The sequence below is a fragment of the Fukomys damarensis genome, unplaced genomic scaffold (genome assembly GCF_012274545.1).
Source record: "Fukomys damarensis isolate Sample0158 unplaced genomic scaffold, DMR_v1.0_HiC HiC_scaffold_17, whole genome shotgun sequence".
NCBI lineage: Eukaryota > Metazoa > Chordata > Mammalia > Rodentia > Bathyergidae > Fukomys > Fukomys damarensis.
Window position 1 is genome coordinate 42,290,449 of NW_022900929.1, and position 22,664 is coordinate 42,313,112.

Here is a 22,664-nt window from a genome sequence, read left to right on the forward strand (position 1 = left end):
GAGATTAGGGGTTGTTTGTAGGTCAAGGGACTTGGCTCCAGCACGTTGCCTTCGGGACACTTGTGCCCTGGTGAGAACCAGCATTCTGGGACTCAGAGTCAGCGCTTCGGCCGTCCGTTCTCTCGTGCCCCAACAATCATGTCTTCTCCAAATAATGATAATTTGACTTCTTCCTTTGGTATATATATTTTTTTCTTTCTTTATTTTTCCTGATTGCTTTGGCTAATATTTTGGGTACTATGTTGAACATTAGTGGTGATCATGGGCATCTTTGTCTTGGTCTTCATTTTAGGAGAGCTTTCAGTATTTCTCCATTTAATATATTGGCAGCATGTTTGTTGTAAATGACTTTTAGCAGATTGAGATAAGTTTCTTCTGTACCTAATTTCTTCAGGGTTTTTAAATCATGAATGGATGTTGGTTTTTTTGTCAAAGGTTTTTTGCATTTACTGAGATGATCATATGACTTTCTTAGTTCATTTTATGTGGTACATTGCATTTATTGATTTGCATGTGTTGAACCATCCTCGCTTCCCTGGGATGAAGCCTATGTGGTCATGACGTATAATCTTTGATGATTTGTTTCATTCTGTTTTCCAGAATCTTGTTAAAGATTTTACATCTATGTTCATTAAAGAGATTGGCCTGTATTTTTTATTTTTTAGTTGGGTCCTTCTCTAGTTTGGGAACCAGGTAAGGCTAGCTTTTGATATTGACTTCAGGAGTACTCCTTCCATTTCAATTTCATTAAAACATTTGAGAAGTATTGGCATTAGATCTTCGCTGAAGTTTTTGTAGAACTCAGCAGTGAATCCATCAAGTCCAGGCTTTTTGTAATTGGTAAGTTTCTTATTACTGCTTCAATTTTGTTGCCTGTTATTGAATTAGTCAGAGTTTGTATATCTTCTTGGTTCAGTTGTGGTAACTCATATGTGTTTAGGACTGTCTACTTGTGGATTCTCTAATTTATTGGGACAGGTTTTTGAAATCTAGATTTTGGTGATGTTATTGTGGTTTTACCTTTTTCATTTCTAATTGCATTGATTTGGGTGATTTCTTTCCTTTTTAAAGTGAGATTGGATAAAGATTTTATTTTCTTTATTCTTTTGAAGAACTACCTCTGATTCATTGATTCTTTGTGTTTATTCATAATTTCATTAACTTCTGCTCTGATCTTGACCATGAGGTGCATCATTAAGGTATTTATTTATGATAACTGTTTTTTTGATGTGAGCATTCACAGCTATTAGCTTTTCCCTTAGGACTGCTTTCAGTGTTTCCTATAACTTCTGGTATATTGACTGGCATTATCATTTTATTCTAGAAATGAATTTTTCTTGATTTCTTCTGTGACCTTTTGATTATTCAAATATATTTTTTAATTTATGTGTATTTCCATAATTTCTGTGGTTTCTTTTGCCATTGTTTTCTAGTTTCATTACACTATGATATGCATGGGATAATGTCAGTTATTTTGAATTTATTTTGTATGTTTTATGGGGTAGTATGTGGTCTATTTTGGAGAAAGTTTCATGCGCTGCTGAGAAGAATGTTATTCTGTTATTGTTGGATTGAACATTCTTCATATATCTAAGTTCATTTGTTCAAGGGCATGGTTCAACTCTGATCAAATGTGTTTTTTGTATAAGCATACCATTTGATTTTTTTTTTATCCAATCTGTGAATCTCTCTTTTGATTGGGGAATTTACACATTCACAGTGAGTTATTGCTGAAAGGCATTGACTTATTCCTATCGTTGTATCTTTTCCTCTTGCTAGTTCCTCTTTTCCCCCCTTCTATTTAACTGCTCACCCTGCCTGGTATGTTCATTCCGTTAGACCTTCTGGCATTGTTGTCTTTATTATCCCTGTCTAGGATATCTTTGAGAATTTTTTGGAGTGTCAGTTTGGTGGTCATGAATTTTTGGGGTGCTCTTTGTCATGCAAAGGCCTTAATTCTCCATCAGTTTTGGAAGATTTTTGCAGGATAGGACGTAGTTTTCTTTTAGGGCTTCATACGCTTCACTCCAAGCTCTCCTGGGCCTTTAAGCTTTGTATTGACCAATCTATTATAATTTTAATGGGTTTACCTTTATAAGCAAGTGGTTGCTTTTCTCTAATAGCTTTTAAGGCTCTGTCCTTGTGTTGCACATCAGGGATTTTGATGATGATGTGTCATGGAGAACTTCTTTTCTGATCATGGCCATTTGGGATTTTATATGCCTCATTTAGCTGTATGTTGAAAATTTTCCCCATGCTTGGTAGTTATCCGCTATTATTTCTATAAACACATGTTTTATGTCATTGTGCTATCCTCTGATTTTTTTTATATTCATTCCAGTTAATCTGAAGTTAGTTTTCTTTGCATCATCTAAAAAAATGTCCAGTCCATTTTCTGTGTTCTCTTATTTTCAAAGTATTTCTGAGGATATAGTCACCCGTGTCCACCCTGTCTTCTAGTTCTGACACTCTGCCCTCACATTAATCATTTCTGCTGCCTGTACTTTCAATAGAATTTTTAATCTCCCAGATTTCTGTTTTGTAGCTTTTCATGGACTCTAATTCTTTTCTAAACAGATCATTCATTCTCATTTGATATCATATTGTTTAGCTTAAAACTACCCTTTTGTTAGTGCCCTCTATAAGCCCATTGATCACTTTATTAAGTCCTTTGTTTCATTTTATCGTCTTTGAGTACACTGAACACCTTTTGGATCTGTTTTTGTTTTTGTTTTTTTCATTTTCAAATATGGTAGGTACTGCACTAGATTTTCAAGTTTGTGGGGTTTTTTTGTTTGTTTGTTTGTTTTTTGGTACCAGGGATTCAACTCGGGTCCTTGTGCTTACAAGGCAGGTGGTGGAACCACTAAGCTAAATCCCCAGCCCAAAATATTTTGTGTGTGTGTGGATTTTTTTGCACTGTATTTTTTTTTCCCAACTCTAGCTTGCTATGGGGAAAGATTCACTTTCAGAGTAAAACCCCACACTATTTTACAGTTTGCAGTAACCGTTGAGATCTCATCGGTCTAGTGCTGACAGCCTGGTCCATTGTTTCTCCCTGTGGCTTCCAAGTCTCTCTGGGCTTACCTTGTATTAGCAGACAGGCCCTGCCTCACCAGGAGCCAAGGTTCCTTTTCCAACTACTTCATTCTTTTTCTGCATTGTGCTGTTTCTCAGGCTTCTCTGTAGTATCTAGTTTTCCTGCCAGCTCCCTCCTAATTCCTAGAGATCTACTTCTTTTTTTTCTTCATCTTCTTCTCTTCGCTAAAGTTATCATTTTCCAGGTATCTCAATCCCAGGTCCTGGAGAGGCTATGTTTTACTGCCTCACCATTTTTAATCCTCCCCTTTGACCAATCATTTTTGATGAGACATCATCATACATGTTCCATAAACCTCTAAGGTTAGTGATTCTACTGTCTAGGGTTATATCATCCATTCCCCCACTGTATTTTCTACTTCTCTGCTGCATGTTATTTTTACTTGCTTTAACATCCTCTGGAATATAGATGCTAGTGCTGCAGGATTTTCATGCAGAGAGATGGGACACTGAGGCCTTTTTCCCAGGATGCAGCTTTATTCATGCTGGCTCTGACTCAGTGGTTTCATAGCCAAAGGCTGAGCACAGAACATGGTGGAGTTGCACCCTTTAGTTCAGTTTTTTTGTCATTTCTTCCTTACATTTGGGATACACTAACATTTTACAGTCCAGTTGGAGATACCTTCACATTCTGCAGTCTGATTGGGTATGATTTATGTTACTGAGTTACATCAGAACCACACATGAGCGCACAGAGACTGCTATCAGTAGGTTGTAAAATATTCCTGTCCCAACAGGACAGGAGGGGCCCCATCACAATAAAATTTTCAAAATTGTAAGGCACTATATGTGTGAAAGGCGTCATTGTTATTACTATAATGACTTTGTCTCTGTCATTGTCCCTGACAATAGACATTTGAGAGATTCATTTCCATCGAGATCTATGGAAATAAAATTGAGAAACTGATAAGGAAAGCCCGGTACTTGATGAATTAGGAAACGATAAACACTGAAGTACAAACTGAACCCTATCACCAATGACCAAGCGTATTTTATGTGAAAAATACTGTACTAGATAATAACTGAAGAAAAATAAAAGAGTTCCCCTACCAGTGATAAACTTTGAATAGATCGGTTTTTATGGAGCGATCTCTGTACCCTGTGCCCTGCCTAGAAGCCTGGCTCACACTCACACTGCCCTCTGAGGGGCACTGAGGACCAGACAAGCGTTATATTAACAGGTCTTTTCCTCAGTTCCTTCTTAGGCGTGGAGGCCTAGGCCATCCACTCTGATATTTCATACTCAGGAGCATTAATTGGCAGACTTTTGGGCTTTGCTTTTACAGAACAGCTTTAACAGCTAGGCCAGGAGAGCTGTTGTTCATCTTTCTTGGCTGAACAGTTAATTAGCATCATTGTGTGCTCTGGACCAGAAAAACTCCTGTTGAGCTGGTGAGACTCAGATCTCTTGGTAATTAGTATCAGAGAGGACAAGGCCATGGCCCTGTCAGGGCAACATTGGAGAACTGAGGCTTATGGACTTGCCTTCTACCCCAAAGTGTTGGCTTTGTATTTGACTAACTTTCCAGAAACTCACTTTCATGAGATTATGTGTTTAATTTTGGTGAAAGAGAAAGAGAAGAATGGAGCAACTTGGCCCCAAGGCTATTCGGTACCAATTGTTTCCTAGGTCTCTATTCCAGTGACAACTGAAATTTGCTATCAGATTTGAGATCTTACCCCTTATAATTCCTTATTTTCCCTTAGATTTGTTTTTCATCAGTGTTCTCACTTTGGTATTTCTTTATCCATCAAAACTTATCCCCTTATTTTCTCTTCCTAAAAGAAATATTGAAGCAAAGAAGCATGATTTCTCCTCAGTAGCCACTGTGGTTGGTGTAAATAGGGAAGCTGTTACTCAGAAGCGAAAGTCCCTTCTGGACCATTGTATCTGAAGTATGGAGGCCTTTACTGGCCTGTAGTGTCTGAGGTACCGGCCTCAGGTCTAATGTTGAAGTGATACCCCTCTGCTCAGGCCTGCCCTCCATCTTGTGATGTGCAAAAAAAAGGGAAATAGAGAAGAACCAGGTGAGGCAGATGAGAATGAAAGGCAGAGAAAGCTGGCCAACCACGGGTCCTGCTCTGAGGTGAACCTGGGCCTCAGCAGTTCACAATCTCCCTCCCTCCCCTTCACCCAGATGTGCCACCAGAGGGACCCAGGGCAGTGTTAACATACACAGCACAGCAGGATTTGTCTGGTCCATGGGTGTTTCTCTGCCTGAGGATCTGACATGGGTAGGGTTACTTTAATAATCAAATGTCCATGGAAAGGACAAGGCTGTGCCATCAGCTAGGAGAGAATAACCTTACGGTGGATGTGTTAATCTACTATTGCTTGATAGGGGGACTGATTTTAAAAGTAATCCTATCAAATGCTGCATGGCCAATGAAGCTGTTAGCTAGTTCCCTAAAAGTCAAGCCTAAGAATATGAGGAACAAAGCCCCATATATGAATTTTCCTTTAAAGCAATTTAGAAGATCACTTTTTGCATAAATTTAGTAACTTGAATGAAGCCTAGATGGAATCTCCTAGGAACACACAACTTTCTGTCAACTCAGCTGCCCCCTCTCTCTCCTTTCTGTCTCTAGTCCAGCAGGTTGGTCTTGCAGGCAAGGGAACAGTTCCATATGCCCTCAGGCTGGCCCTCTGCAAATCCTGACTCTACCCCAGATTATTTTATCTAGTGGTGGTGGTCAAGATCAGTTCAGATAATTTTGTTTGTTTTTTGAGACAGGGTCTCACTATGTAGTTGAGACTGACCTGTAACTCACTATGTAGCCCAGGCTGGTCTTGAACTCACAGCGATCCTCTTGTCTCAGCCACCGGAGTGCTGGGATTGTAGGCACGCCACCATGCCCTGGGCAGATAACATTTTTGATTCAGTTCAAATGTGACAGTTTCTGTTTCAGAAGTTGCAGATTAAAGCTAATCCTTATGATTAGCCCACCAAAATGTGTGGATTCTTTTAATTACATTTCTTTAGGGTTCCGTACAGAACACAGGGCTGCCTTTGCTCTGCATTTAATGAGAAAGGACTATCCCTGCCTGGAGGGGTCCGTCTAAGTACTCAGTGAAAAAACAGCTTCTCTAAACTCCCCTTAGTGAATGCTTGTTGTCTGCTTTCAGAAAGTCTGTGCTTTGACATTCTGGCTTTTTGGTGCTCTAACACTGTTGGCTCTTATCATGGTGAAATGTAACTAACACAAAGTCTTGGGTGCAGGTCTTCGTGGAAAACTTAACCCTGATTGTTGAAAGCCTTTCTGTTTCCCCAGACTTGCAATCCAAGGATAAGCACTGGATCTTGGCTACAAGGGCACAAGGGCACCTTCTCCAGCTGGCAGTTGTCTCCACGCTGGTCCTTAGCATCCCCCTGACACTCTTAGCTCCAGGGACTAAGATAGTAGATGTCACCAGTGTGCAATTTGAAGTGATCCGTCATAGAGGAAGGCAAAAAGAGTTGAGAGCTGGCCTTGAACACCATAAGCCCCATCTCACTCCATATCATTGTGTTGGTCAGCTTTCTGTCTTTTGAAAAAATACCCAAGCCAAACAGCTTAAAAGGAGAAAAGGTTTATTTTGGCTCATGATTTCAAAGACTTCAGTCCATGGTCGGTGGCACTGTGGCAGGTGATCGTGGCAGAGCACGTGGCACAGAAAACTGCTACCTCATGGCAGCTGGGAAGCAGAGAAAAAAAGAGGCCAAGATCCCACTATCCTCTTAAAGGCACACCCTGCTTCCACTAGCTTCCCTCTTAAACATGCCACCACTTCCCAATAGTGCCACAGGCTAGGGACCAAGCCTTTAGCTCATGAACTTTTGGGGAACATTTAAGATCCAAACCATAACAAGTACAGACCTATTGTCTGTGTTTTCACTTACTATGTTTGTATCGAGGTTTAAGAAAGGACTCGCGTTATTGGCTTCTTTGACCAAATAAAATATTTTATTTGGAACCTGACATTGCGTGTTACTCACAGGACAGGTGTGTAGTCTGTCTGTGATTGGATGCCAGTAAGTGTGGCTGCCAAAGATGTTAATGGGTGGGGAACAGATGGCTCTAGCCTCTCATTCATAAATAACCAACAGATGTCAGCCCTACTGACAGCACTGTGACTATACTTTCTGTCTTCCTAGTAGTAGATGGCATACAGTCTCCAAGCCAGTCCCAGATCTGGGAAAGAGAAGTATTCTTTCCATCTTAGTCTGCTTTGACCAGCTTGTGCTTGTTCCCTTCATTTATTGTCGGTCACTCTGCAAGGACAAGTCCCCTCAGGTGGAGAATTAGAATTTGAACTAGGAAGCCAGCATGTATGGTTTTGTTTATTAGCTTATTTCACAGAAAGACCTAAAAGCCAGAGCTTTATGTACAGAACACACTGTAATATCTGTGAAAGAGAAAAAGAGGAATGAAGCTATTTGATTTAAAGTGTTCTTTAAATCTAGCAAAATTCTTTAGGACCTATTATTTCTATTGCAAAGCAGGTCTTTTATTTTGTGTCTGTATCTTATTGGTGCTTTGGTCTGTTTTCTAGTATTCCCACTAGTGCTTATAGGCTCTTTCCATGGCAGAGAATAGGCACAGAGAAATTATACAGAAGGTCTCAATGCATTTGGAGAACAGGGTGGACCAAACTCAAGTTGGATACTAATAGAACTTGCTCTCATCTGTCCTGAGAGGGAAGGACAAAGGTATACAGTGTGTTCTGTCATTTTAGCAAGTTAAGATGGAGGTTTAAAGCACAACCATTGTGAACCATTAGTGTCAGGACAAAGATGAAGGGGAAAGTATATGCAGCCCTGCTGAACCTGAGGCTGTCCAGTGAATTTAGCCTGAGACGTTCTGAAATGGGGCCTGGCCCACCGTATATGGGGCCAGCATGTGAGCGCCACTGCCTCTAAATGGATTTCTTTGCTTCCAGGCAACGCCCTGCCCTTGGAGAATGCCTGGCTTCCCTGGCCGCGGCCATACCAGTGGCATTCCTGGAGCCCACCCTTAACCGCTATAATCCTCTCTCCGTCTTCAACACCAAAACCCCCAGGGAGAGATCTAGTAAGTATCTTCTCACAGAGATCGCCAGTCCATTTCACAAAAGGTGGCCGGATCAGCGGCACAGGCATGAAAAAGCCACCTGCGGCCCTGATGTTTTACACAAGGGGCCGGAGGTCAGCGTTCGTAGATCACGTGTCTTCCACTTACTGGAGAAATGAGCATATACAAGGCTGTGTTATCAGTAGGCTTCGTTTCCTCTTCTGTAAAATGAGGAGATAGCCTTAATACCCTAGTATCTTTTGTCTGCCTTGGGTCCCAGTTTCTCTTCTGCACCTAGGAATGTACAGTCTTTAAGGAGAAACTGGCTTCTAAAGATTCTGACCACATATTCTCTTTTTCATGAAAGAGCAAACATACCAACAGTACCAAAAGGAATTGAAGTTAAACAAGAAAGAGAATTTCCTAACAAGAACATTAGCATACTAAGTTTCATAACAAGGGTTGACAAACTATAGCCACAGGGCAAATATGGCCCCCAGCCTATTTTTGTAAGGTTTTACTGGAATACACAACTAATAAACACTAGTGATAAATCCAAGACAGGTTATAAGCCTATTTCGGGATATGAAAGAGAAAGTCCTCATATCTGAATTAACTGTAATCCTCTTTAAGGGCAATGGAATTGAATAGAAAATCTTCAGTAGGAATCTGATTTAATAAAGCTTAGACCCCAGTTAGAAAGTGTTACAATGATTTGATGGAATATAAATCAAAAATTACCAAATCACAGGACGCACAAATAATAAGAAAAGGCAGGGGGGTGGGTGTCCATCCTATTCAGGACCAAATTTTTCTTAAAAGTAGTAGATGGCTGGACATCATACCAATTCCATTTATTCCGAGTCCCCTTTCTCAAGCTGTCACGAGTCCTAAGGGTGAAGACTTCTAAGACAGATTCGTGCCACACTTTTTGTCACTACTGTTGTCTTTATCTGAGAATGGAGAGTGCTAACCCATGGCATCTTTATTCCCACTTGCCTCTTGTTGCTTTCCATAAGGAGAGAACATTGCCCCCAGGACAATTTAGGGATGCCAATAAAATTCTTTCTGAGCTAGAGTACAGAGGAGATTGGTGTTCTCAGAGAGGCCCAAGAGAGAAACATTGCCAAGATGCCTCAAGTTTCTAAAGTTCCATGTGAAATATGGCTGCTAACCTTCCCTGCACCCGCTCAGCCTCATCTCACCCTCTCTGCCGTGGAGACTGGCAGACTATGTATTTCCAACCTTATTTTTCTCTGCCCACCTATGATTTCAAGTGGGTCACAGCTCACTGCTCAAATGGAAGCTGAGCTACAGAGCAGGCTGTGATGAAATTGAGAAATGACAAATGCCAGCCCACGTGGTCTTCAGCTGCACAGGGACACCAGGCCCAGTCATGACAGTTCTGGATGTTTGTGCATTTATTCTGCTCCAACTTTGACGTGAGAAACAGTGTATCTGTTTCTGTGTCGCTACTATATAGGGCTGCACCTCTGAAGAAGGAGAAACCTGGCCTGCCTTTCATTTCTTAGAGGCGCTGTAGCAGGCCAACATGAGGAGGAAACAAAGCCATGGGAGGGAGTGAGGGGAATGTGAGTCTTCTCTTGTCCTCTTTCCTAAGGGTTATTCTAAAATAAAATGTTTCTTCTCCTTTCATATTCCCTGTACCTCTGCATTTGATTTAATAAGACATACTCACAAATAAAGAATAATTATCAATCATTGCACCTTCCAAAGGAAGGAAAGAGGTAAGGTTGTAATTAGAGATGATACCGTCTCTAGTGACACCCTGTGGGACTAGGTGCCCAAGTTCTCTGAGCCCTCATTTTGCATCATTGGTTTTAATGAGCAGAGTGAATGCTGACCGTGTGGGTGGATCTTGAAAGTGGTATGTGCATGAATGTGTATTGTGGGAAAACAGGCTTACCTGGAGAATGACTAACAGCATAATGGGCCATGAGGAGGTTAAGCTTCATTCACTACAAAGTGGGTAGCCCGAGGGTTATCGGAAGAGGGATGTATAGGGTGACAAATGATGTTATGTTTTAGACATGCTGTGTGGACGGATTCAGCAAGCCGTTGGACATCTTTGTTCATTGACTCTGTGCTTTGCCAGCAGTTACTCATATTAGTACTTCTAATGCCCTGTAAGAACCTGGAACATTGTCTTATTCATCTAGAAATTAAGATATGCCTAGAAAAAGCTTCATACTGTTATATGCCAGGTAGTTGAAACTAGATTAAATCCTTGGTTGTGTGTATTAATCAGAATAGTGGGTTGACGGAAACATCCTACCACCAACCAGGGTACTCTCCTTACATGCCCAATCCAAATAATCAATCACAGGGCAAAGAGGTCCAGTTTCATCCAGTGTAAACCATCTGCCTGTACCCCAAAGAAGTGAATGCCCTTTGGTGCTGTCTTCCTGAGGGAAGAGCTGCTAAGCAGGGAAAGCAGAACTTGAAAATTAAACCCAGTGGTCCTCAGATGCTAATGTGTATCAAAATCACTTGCAAGGTTCATTAAATATTGCTGAGCCCTATTGGTTAGTTTCTAATTGGGCAAACCTGGTGTGAGGCCTGAGCATTTGGATTTCTAACAAATTCCTAAGACATGGCGATGACAAAGCTCTTAGAGCTTTCAATGATCCGAACAGCCCGCTGCAGCACACACGCCATAGGTCTGCCAGTGTTGTTCTAGGTGATGCTACTGGTGCTGGTAGCAGGATCCCCCTTTGGAAACCATCGATCTACTCTAGCTGATGAGAGGACCATGTATTTAAATGATTCCCCCAACATTCTAGTGTCTGATTCTAACAGGAAGCTGCTGAGACTGCTTTTCACGTAGTCATTCTGTGTGTTAGTATATAGCATCTGAAGTACAGAACACCTTCTGAATCTCAGATGTTTATATATAGGTAATTTTTAAAGATCATTATAATGACTCCAGTGTACCAACCTCAAGCAATACTGTGTTTGTCTTAGGCAGAAAAAATGGTGTCTATGATGGCATGTAGCCATGTGACATTTAAATATATACACACACCTAAGCCCTCTCATTTACAAGCAGACCACATAATTGTACATTCCAGTTCCATGTATGGCAAATGGCGTTATTCTGTGTACTTAGCCTTCAGGTGGAAAAATTGACTTCCCTGTTTTTACCTGTGTACTCTGAGGATCTATGTGCCATTATTTTGTTTGTGACGTTTAGGGATTTAAATCTTAGTATGACACCTAAGAATATACCAGCCTCTGGCAGCTGCAGTCTGTACACAGACTACTAGAAGACCGGTGCTGTTCTACATCCAAGCTCCCTCCTCTGAAGCTCCAGGGTGGAAATTTACACATAGCTAAAGTCCGGAGGAAGGGTAGGCGGAGAGAGAGGAGATTTCTCCCACTGTGCCATTCTTCTCCCTGTCCCTCGTGGTCAGTTCTAGGGATGCCAGACACGGTGGAAGAGATGTGTCCCGACCTCCCCCAGCTGGATGGCCTCATGAAGGAAATCAACGAGCTGGCCGAATCTGGGGCCCGCTACATGGAGATGCCCCATGTCATCGAGGTGATCTTGCCCATGCTCTGCAACTACCTGTCCTACTGGTGGGAGCGGGGGCCTGAGAACCTGCCCCCCAGCACAGGGCCCTGCTGCACCAAGGTCACGTCTGAACACCTCAGCCTCATCCTGGGAAACATCCTGAAAATAATCAACAACAACCTAGGCATCGACGAGGCCTCTTGGATGAAGCGGATTGCAGGTACCAGAGCCTTTTCTCCCCAGGTCCTGCCCCAGGACCATTTGCCAGGTTCTCTTCGTCCCTTGTTAATTCCATGCTGGTTTTCAGCAAGCTCTGTTTTACCTTCAAACCTCCCAGTTGCTTGACAGTAAATAGAAGTGACGTGTTCCCCTGAAGAGGTTCCTGAATCAAATGCTCTTGCCCCATTTCCTAGCTCATTCAAGCCCCTAGAGTCTCCAGGAAGCCCTTCTTGATCAACTCCCCTCCATTCCAGTGGTCATTGCTTAATTTGATTTTGGTACATTAAGAACATCTTTCCCTCTTAGAGTAGTTGTCGTCCCTGTGCCTTTCCCACGTGTATGGAACTCTCTCACACCTGGGCTGCCCTGAAGTTCCTCAGTGTCACTCTGAGTTTGCATTTCACTTTATGCTTTCAGAGACTTGAATCTGGCCTCACAGTACCAGTAGTTTGTTTTGGGGTTTTTTTTCTCCCCATGTTTCTTTATATCCTCCCTCTATAACTTCCTGCATGCTGTAAACTTAATGAATGCTATTAGCCAATGTTTCATTCCTGAAGCAAACGTCAAAAAAGGCTAAGCTTTGAGAAGGAATCTATTTCTCATATTCAAGAAAGCATGAATTTCCAGGCATGGTGACACACACCTCTAATCCCAGCTACTTGGAAGCCTGAGGAGGGAGAGTTGTTTCAAGGCCAGCCTGAACATCTTAGTAAGACCTTGTCTCAAAAAATAAATTTTAAAAGGACTATGGATGTATCACAGTGGTAGAGCACTTGGTTATCATGCACAAGGCCAGGGTTCAATCCCCAGTATTGAAAAGGGTGGGGGAAAAAGGGGGAGGAGGGGTGTGATGAGAATGAGTATTAGTTGAGTGTCTTCTGCGTCAAGCTGGAGTCTGACAAGATAGATGCTAAGGGAAAGCTATTGTACTTTATAGACCTTCAATTTAGCTGGTTGAACTTTCTGTATAAGGCTTGCAAGGCAGGCGGTGGAACCACTGAGCTAAATCCCTGGCCCTGGTTGAGCTTTCTAGTAGCAGCTTCCTCCATAGAATCTCCCAGACCATGAAATACTGTGGCTAAATATAGCTGTTAGCCCAACATGAGGTATTTACCTTCCTGGATAAATGAATATTTCTGTAAAATCATGGAAAAACATTCTTGCCTTCTTCCTTAGAAATGAATTTAGATCAAAATTATACATACCTTTGGTCCTGGTGGCTGCTAATATAGGCCGCTGTGGACAGATGAGTAGGTAGAATAGATGTCCTTTCTGGGCCAGGGATTTAGCTCATTGGCACCACGCATGCCTCGCAAGTGCGAGGTCCTGAGTTCGATCCCCAGTGCCAAAAATTTAAAAAAAAAGAGAGTAGATGTCGTTTCTTACCCATTAGCTTTAAACGACACTGTTAACCATAAAGCAGCTTTTTGGAGGAGATCCAGTGTGTAGATCTGAATTAAGGGAATGCAGAGGATCAAAACTGGCTCCCTTGTCTCTACAGAGGAGAGGTATCACTGTGAGGGACTCTGATACGTTGCACTTTGGCCTGTTATTCCAAAGGCAAATCCAGTCAGGCCACTCAATTCCTGGTGACTCAGTTCTAGACAGTCGTCTAGCCAGGTACAGACATTCTGATTTCAACTTGGTGAGGGCTAACCAATCACAACTTCTCAGTTAACGCATGTCTTAGAAAGCTCCCTTAGCCTCTTTCTAAAACTTTCTTTAAAAAAAAAAAAAAAAAAGGTAAAAAAGAAAATAGGGAAAGAGTAGAAAGAAAAGTTGCTGGAATGTAGGTCGTGTTCAATCAGAATGTCCAAAGCAGTAGACACTTTGAAATACACAATACACGTTGAAGTGTACATTGTCAGTGGTCCACGGCTCTTTGCGGGGGGACACTGAGGATTGACCCACGGTCTTCACACTGTGCTACATTCCCAGATCTAGCTAAGTTGCTAGGTTGCCCAGGCTGTTCTTGAACCTGACACCTCTTGACTCAGACTCCCAGAGTTCTGGGATTACACAGTGTCCACCCCTGTGCATGGCTATGACTCTGTTTATTTTACCTTTTTCTTATAATTTCTCTTATTTTTATCTTCAGAGTATCCTATTACCCTGACTTATTTCATAATAATATAATCACTATCTGACCAGTAAGAAGACATAAGAAATAGGGACAGACATATAGGTTTCATCTTTTTCTTTAGGAAGGCCAAAGTGGTAGCCCCACTGGTCACTTGTTTCCACTTTTCCACTTGCAGTGACTCCTCAGCCTCTCTCTGTTAATTTTTAGCTGATATCCACATTATCTATCTCTGCTGGTGGCCCAGAGGAGCCCAGAAGCAGTAGGTTGACGCTCTCACCTGTGGAGGACTGAGAGCAATGGTTGGGTTGTTGTACTTTTAGCAGATTTTTCTATAAAATAACCAGACATATGTGTGTGTGTGCACATATAGACATATATACTAACTGATTTTTAAATTTTTTACACTGTTAAGTGGCACATGGTGGCTGTATGTATCTATGGAGTGCAGCGTTACAGTAAGTCTGTGGTCTGTCCATGGGTTGAGCATATGAGCAGATCTGGGCACTGGCCTGTTGATCACCTCAACAGAAAGCATGTACAGAGCACCCACTGTGGCTCCACACCCTGCTGGTTCCAAGGAACAAGAGGCTTCTTCTAAGGACATCACATCTAGCTAGAGGGCCCAAACCTTGGTGTGAGACAGACACTGAGGGGAGGCCCTTTGTTTGCAAATGCAGTGTTCGCGCAGCCCATCATCAGCAAAGCCAGGCCCGACCTGCTGCGTAGTCACTTCATCCCGACACTGGAGAAGCTGAAAAAGAAGGCTGTCAAGACCGTGCAGGAGGAGGAGCAGCTGAGAGCTGATGGCAAAGGGGACACGCAGGAGGCAGAGCTGCTGATCCTGGATGAGTTTGCAGTCCTCTGCAGAGATCTCTATGCCTTCTACCCTATGCTCATCCGCTACGTGGACAACAACAGGTACAGGGAGAGTTCAGAAAGCCCACCGGCCCTTTCCCAAGGCAAATTTGGGCAACAGAAATGGATGGAAAGATTGCATTGGCTTATGTGAATGTTGGGATATGAAGGGAAGTCACAACTGCCACTACCAGTCCCCCCAGTAGTCCCTGGGGCAGGACCAAAGGACAGTGCTTTCCCTGGCCAGTGACTCTGCGTGGTTGTGGCAGGCATGATCATAAGCTGCCATGGGACAGAGGAAGTTGGTCAAAAAAGTGTGGTGGTGACCTACTTCTTCCCTTTTCTTGTTCACTCTCACAAACATCCAAGGGATGTGACTTGACTGTGTGCCAGGCACTGTTCTATCCCTGGAGAATAGGAATGAACAGAACAGACTAGCACGGTGGCCTGAGGAGCTTTCATTCTGGGATGAAGGGAGCACATGAGTAACTTATGTAGAAAAGGATCAGGGGAATTAGGCGAGCTGAGGTATGATGGGGTAATGCTTCTATAACAAGGCTGTTACTGAGAAAGCAATATTTGAGGAGACCTGAGGGAAGAGGGTTGGGGAACACAAAGGTCTGGGGCAAGCACACAGCAGGGAGAGTGATCTGGGGTGAGTCCTAAGGAAGGGATGTGTTTGAGATGTTCACGAAGCCAGAACAGATAAGGGATAGGAGAGCAGTAGGGCATGCAGGAAAGGCTAATGGGGTGAGGAGCCTGGGGCCTTGGAGGCCACTCTACGGACTCTGGCATTGCCCACTCTGTGCTGTGAGCCAATTTCACTCTTGGGGCACTTTAATCATGGTGAGAAAGTCACAGTGTTCCTTCCGAGAGATGATGGTGATCCCCAGAGATAGGAAGCACATTAGCTGTGCCTGATATTACAGGGAGAAGGGAGAAATGAGAAATAACTGCTTCATGGGATTGAAAAATTTCCTTCAGAGTGAAGAAAATTTTCTGAAACAAGAAATTGTTAGTAGTCGCACAACACGGTGAATGTACTAAATGTTATCGTAAATTTTATGGTATGTGTATTTCACCATAACTGTTTTGTAAAAGAAAGAGTTGATGGTGGCAAAAGCCATGGTGGTAGCATTAAAGGTTAACAGAAGTTGTCAAATTCTATTTTGAAGGCAAAACCCTTAGAACTTCAAGATTTAGAATGAAAGGAAAAAGGGGAATCAAAGGGAGTTCTAGGAGTTTGGGTCTGAACAAGTAGAAGAATGGGATTTTCACCAGTTGTGTTGGAAAAGATTGTAGGTACAAAGGTTTAGTGTTTTTTTATGGGAAGATCAGGAGATTGCTTTCAGACATGCTAAGTTTAATTGCCTATTAATATAAAAATGAAAGCATTGAGTGGGCCCTTGAATATATGAGTCCAGAATTCAGTGGAGAGGTCTGTGGAGGACATATGAACTTTGAAAGTTATCAGCTTCCATGTTACAGCCTTTAAGGACTTTGAGACAAGATGAAACAAAGAATGGAGGGAGTGGAGAAGAGTTCCAGGACAGAGGAGCCCTTCTTCCCCACAGACACTGAGTTCAGGCAGAAGAAGAGGAACCAGTGAATGAGACTGTGAAAGAGCAACCAGAGATAGGAGAAAAACCGATAGAGCATTGTGTCCTTGGTGCCAGCTTCCCAAAGCTGGAGGAAAGCATGGGTGCATATTTCATGTGCTGCTGGTAAATAAGGTGGGAAGAGAGACTAGGGTACTGGAGTAAGACAGAAATTCTAAAGCAATGTCTTTGAGCAAAGGGTTAGCGTTCTATAGTTCTTATATAGTCACAAGCAGGAGAGCAGTGTGTGTGCTGATGATACTGGTAAAGGTGGGTGTGTGTGTGTGTGTGTGTGTGTGTGTGTGTGTGTGTGTTTACATACCTGTATCAAGACAGAAAGGAAGGATGATCTATAACAATCTTTTTCTGATTGCTTCCATTTTCTTAGCTAGGAGAGAAGATGGGGAGAAGATATGTGGGAATGTGTGAGGTGGTGGCCAGGGAGAGTAGAGGAGTAGATGAAATGAGGAAATGCGATGTGTTTCTCTGGCTGTCTTTAGAGCCCTGCTTTAGACCTGTGCCATGAATTTAAAGTGAAACCCATCAGTAGGTTGTCTTTTCTCCAGCCAAGTTCAGCTAGCACCTATAGGATTAGAGGAAGAAGACAGTTGGTTTTGACCTGGGTTGCCATTTTGCAAAGTGTAGCATAAATGGGTTAGGGAGTTGAGGTATAAGAGAACAGTTATAAAGATCATCGTGATATTTTTCTTTGCTCTTTTATTGACTTGCACTAATGGTACATATTAATTGAATTCAGTGCCATATTTCAACACGTACATAAAGCATACACTGATAAAATCCAGCTTCTCTTTATCCCTCTTTCTCCTCTCAGCCCTTACCCACCTCCTTTAATGACTATTCTAAGTTAATAACCATGCAATTTAAGCTAGATGATAAGGACAGTGAGGACATAGGAGGCTAATGTCCATGAACAGGCAAAGGGTCAAAAGACTGTCCCAGTAGAACCAGAGCACAGAGCAGGCTGTGGTCAAAGAGTGAGATACACAAATTTAGTATTATGAAGTTTGGGAAGGTCACAGTTATTGGTAGTGACCTTGAGATTTCATACCAAGGCAGATGGAGGGGGAAAGAAAAAAAAACAGTGACCTGGAAAGCCATGGTGTCGGGAAAGTCATGAATGTGTATATTGAAATCACTGAGAACTGAGACTGGTGACGTGTTGGGGAGATATTAATGAGACAGAAGCCCAACACTGGGACAGGGAGAAAGAGTGGCTGAGATTAGTGGGCAATTTGTATAACCTGATGAGATTCAAATCTGAGATACCTCATGGTACCAGTCTCGGCTCTAACATAGGGGCGTCATTCAGAAAGAAGAGGTGGCTAAGAAACAGTATAATGAGCTCACCCAAACTGCTGCTTCCTTCCCTCAAGCCTGTTCCCCAACTTCCGCTCAAGTCCCCCCCACCCCCGTTTGCTCTGCAGCCCTTCAAACTGCTCCATGTGCCTCTCTTTCTCTCCTGTCAGTCACTTCCCTGAAGTTGTGTTCTCGTGCTCTGTCTGGAGGTAGCTGCATGTCCCAGCTCATCAGTATTCCTCCTGTGCTATAGAACTTCCAAGGTTGAAAGGCTCCAATTTCAAAATTAAGTAAATTTATGTAGTGCTAGAAATTGCCTGTATAATTCACTTTGCCCAAGCCCAGTATGTTCTTTTGGTAGATGAAGTCTAATTGTGCCATGCCTTAGTCACTTTCCTGTCACTGGGACAAATAGCCAGCAATCACAGCATCAAAGAGAGGCTTATTTTGGCTCACGGTTTTAATCCATGGTCAGCTGGCTCCAAGGCAGAAACGGGATGGTAGAGGGGCCTGGAGGAGGAAAAGGTGCTCCACCAACACCAGCTGGGAGCAGAGTGAGAAGGGAGGAGCCAGAGACAAAAACCTACCCTTCCAGCTCACACACCCATTGAACCACCTACAACTAGGCCCCACATCCTTACAGCAAGTCAGTTATAGCACCCCTCATGGTCCATTCACCTTCTAAACACATGAGACATTTAGAAGACATTTTAGATCTAAACCATAACAAGCCATAAGAAACAATGTTTTGAGAAGCAATGAAGGCTTTAGGACTGTAAGTCTATAAAATCATGACCACAGATATTTCCACTCAATCTTAAGATGTGATATTAGAAACCTTTATCCTCTATAGACTTTGATGTTTGTTGTCCTCCATAACTGAATATATATTATTTTTTCACACTGGTTCTCCATATCAACACCCACTATGCATCCAAAATCTAAGTTAGTTCTGACACGTGTTGCCCAACACTAGTGCAGACCCCATAATTTGAAGCTCAGTCCCACAAGGCTGTCCCCACTTCAGACACGGGCCGCAAAGGGAGTACTCAAACTACTGATACCATGACTAATTCAAAGGTCCCCATGACTCTCTCCTCAAAATGAGGGAGGACTTGGGGCCGGGATTTAGCTCAGTGGTTCCACTGCCTGCTTTGCATGCACAAGGACCCAAGTTCGATTCCCCCTACCAAAAAAAACAAAAAAAACAAACAAAAAAAATGAGTGAAGACTCAGGAGAGCCTTTCAGTTGTGATTATTGGTTAGTGAGGAAGAGCTCAAGAATTCCAAGTGGAAGATCTGCATAAGGAAATACATGAGTGTGGGGGACACTGAGCTGCCGTACCACCACCCAGGTGCACAGCCCTCCTCATGCAACATGGTACTCATCCTGGCAGCTCTGAATCTCAGTATGCAAAAGTTTTTATTGTTGGCTTGTTTTTTGGCAATGCTGGCCATAGAACCCAGGGCCTCACTGATGCTAAGCAAGTGTATGACCACTGAGCTACATCCCTAGCCCTCATCTTTCAAGAGTTTTTATGTAAACTGTATCATCTAGATATGATTAATATACCTTTGGCCATTGGTGACTGTCCCCACAGATAGGGAATCAGGTGAGAGTTCAGCCGTTTAATCTGATTCAGTGTAGAACCAGAAGATTCTAGTCTTTCTGCTGTCCCACTCCCATCTTGGAGTTACCTAGCCTCTTAACCAAGGGTCATCATTAGCATAATCCCAGATACCATGAAAGGAGCTCATTATGAAAAACAAAAAGGTGTTACTATTGTTTAGGAGATTGTCAGTTTTAGCTGCTGTGTACCAGGAGCCAGTAGCACAGACAATATTATAATATCATTGCTTATATTTAGCATTTCAAAATAAACATTTTACATACATATTCCTTCCCTTGCATATTCATTCACAATTACGAATAGAATATTTCAGGGGCTGGGGACTTAGCTCAGTAGTGATGCCACCTGCCTCACAAGCGCAAGGTCCTGAGTTCAATCCCCAGTACCGAAAAAAAAAAGAATAAAAGAATAGAAAATTTCTTCCTTTATCTGCAGGAAATTGTACTCACTTTCATGAAATAAGCCCTGCTTTGAGGCTCATCGTTTAGTCATTTCCAATAACATAATTATGTTAGCAGCTTATAAAAGGAATTTGTCAGAGTTTGAGGTGCAAACAAAAATAAAAGTAGAGTAAGGTTACTCCTGGAATAGCTCTTTAATTGCATTTGTCACTATTGATGAACAAGACTCAAGTCAGAGAGTGTGCGCTACTTACTTACTCGATGTTTGACAGTTGCTAAAAATGGCAATGTCAGAGAGTCTTTGACATCATCATTAATTCATTCGTTCCCGCTTTTCAACCTGTTCTTCCCTGAGCATCTCAACCACATAAACCCTGTTTAGAAATACATCCTTCCAGCACTTCCACGTGCCTTCTTGGATTTCTTTCTTTATCCAAAACAATGATCTGATTGGAATGGTGAAACTGTGGCATTGACAGACAGAACTGAGTCACCTCATCTTACCCCCAAATGGATGGACGAGCACCTCTGCCTTTTTCCTAGCAGAGCATTTCCTGATTCCTCTTGCCCCATGATCATGGAGGGAGATAGAGGACACAAGATGACAGAGACAGCCTTGTTCTGCTTTTGGCCCCATTCTTGTTTCAAACAGCACCACCATGAGCTCAAATCCTTAACTCTTCCTACCCATCACTCTCCAGAACCACACAAGATGAAGCTTCCTTGTGGCAGCTCTTTAAGTATTGAAGACTGCCCCTATGCATTCCTTCTTCCTGTTTTTCCTTATCCTGTTATGTCTTTGTGGTTCCTTTAGCCCCCTGCAGCGGGTTTAAAGTTTCTTTGTTATCTGGAAGTCTTCTGAAAGGCAGCTTCCATCTGTCAGTATCCAGCCTGAAGCTGTCCCCAAAGGAGGAGGAGGTGCTCACAGGGCAGATTGGCTTTCTACCTCCTCTTGAGGAGACTGAGTCAAAATGCGTTTAACAGTCTCTATCAGAGCAGCAGCTGTCTAATCTCTTTCTGGGAATCAGAAACACTCAAAACATAGAAATGAACTCTAAATAGTGTGATTTCGGGTGAAGACCCAGCTCCCAAACTGTGGAGAGGCTCAGAGTAAATCCTGTATCGTGGGGATCTCAGACAGGGTCTTGGACAGAGGCTGAAAAAAGCTGAAAAACAAGGCTGAAAAAAGCTCTGACCTTCTTCTCTAACAGGTTCCTGTGTGAACGCAGGAACATGGCTTTGCTTTCTTTCAAAACTCGGCAGCTTGTCATTTTGAAAATGTATGACTGAGTGTCCTTACTCTTGCTGTCACCTGAGATTCTATTCTCAATGCTTCTTATTTTCTCTGTTAATATGTCTAGTTATTTCATCCACTTTAGTCATAATCTTTGCATGGCAGATTCCTGGATCAGTACCTCTAAAGCCAAACTTCTTCCCCACCAACAGCCTTGCATTTTCTCACTGCCTGTTGGCCGTAGACAGTGCAGATGACTAGAGGGACCCACAGACAGCTAAGTGTTTCCAAAAGAAGCAAAAGCCTGAATATTAACAAAGACTACTAGTGGGGTAAACTGGTCTGAGCAATAGGAGAAGTGGGGTTAGGATCTTCTCTGCTTATACAAAATAGCATCTTGGTCTGGCTTGAGGGAGAGGTGCAGAAAATTTGTGTGCCTGGGAGAAAACGTTGAATGAGATGTTCTTGTCACTCTGCACTATGGACTTGAAGAAAGAATTTTATCAAAGGTAAAAAGTAAAGATTTGCCTCTTAGAAGCAGAAGGGCAGCCAAACCAAAATTTATTTAGACTAAAGTGCATTTCCACACTGTTACGGTTTAGATGTGAAATGTCCCCCAGATTTCTCATATGTGTGGAAGGTGTCTGGGTCCTGGGGGTGCTACACTCATTAATGGGCTCCTCCACTGATAAGTTCAGTAGCTGAACATGCCATTAGGAAGTGGGGCATGGTGGGAGCCTGGTCACTTGAGGCCTTCTGGAAGGAGAACCTCCCACCTGGTTCTTCCCTTCAATCTCTGTGACCTGACCACCAGGATGTGAACAGCTTCCTGCTGCCCAGGTGCTCTCCCTGTGCTGCTTCTACATCTGACCCCGCCAACCACGGACTGAAAGTGTGAGTGAAAATAAACCTCTCCCCCTTTAAATTGTGGGTATTGGGTATTTTGTCCCAGGGACAAGAAAATGACTAAGACACACACAAAGGCAAAGAGGACAAAATGCTTTTCTTTCTCCCACTGGGAAATGGCCCTTAAGATTTTGTTTTTGGCATTCTTGCTTGCTTACTGACACTGCCTGTGGCTGTACTTTTCCCTGGCAGGGCAGGATATGACCCTCATCCTTTCCCATTCAAGGCATAATACAAACATACAAAGCTTATTTAAACCCAAACACCAAGAAATGAACGGCTGGCAGTTCTGATAAAACTAGACACTTGAGACTGAAAAAGCACTTCTGAAAAACTCAGTGTGAATGAAATCAAAGAGCATTAGGAATCTTAAATCTCAAGTTTGAATTGCCTTTGGCTTCTAGTAATGGAGAAGTGCTAAAACCAGAGTTAAAAGATGTTTGATCTCACACATAAAAGAAGTCCAAAGATTGCCATTCCAGAGCCAGTACTGTTGCTCCTCATTAGAGATCTTCACTCCTTTGTCTTTGCATCCTTAGCGCTGACTCCCATCCAAAAAATTCCTTTATGGTATAATATGCCAGAGTTCCAGCCATCATATCTTCATTCCAAGTAGAAAATAAGAAAGCAACAGGAAAAGGCAAAAAGACACCATTATCTGATCCCTTTTTAGAGAGCTTTTCCAGAAGGCCAAGCCAGCAGCCTCCACCTTCATCTCATTGATCAGGCTTAGTTTTGCAGCCATAGCTCAAGGC

At 42.7% G+C, this 22,664-nt stretch overlaps 1 protein-coding gene across 1 annotated transcript in view; it reads left to right on the forward strand.

The window, feature by feature from the left end:
* Ryr3 (ryanodine receptor 3) overlaps positions 1-22,664 on the forward strand; it is a 376,321-nt gene that overhangs the window by 291,232 nt on the left and 62,425 nt on the right. Inside the window, exons 68-70 of the mRNA XM_033765294.1 lie at positions 8,021-8,151; positions 11,565-11,885; positions 14,645-14,885. Of these exons, the coding sequence (XP_033621185.1) occupies positions 8,021-8,151; positions 11,565-11,885; positions 14,645-14,885 (693 nt within the window). The remainder of the gene's footprint in view (positions 1-8,020; positions 8,152-11,564; positions 11,886-14,644; positions 14,886-22,664) is intronic.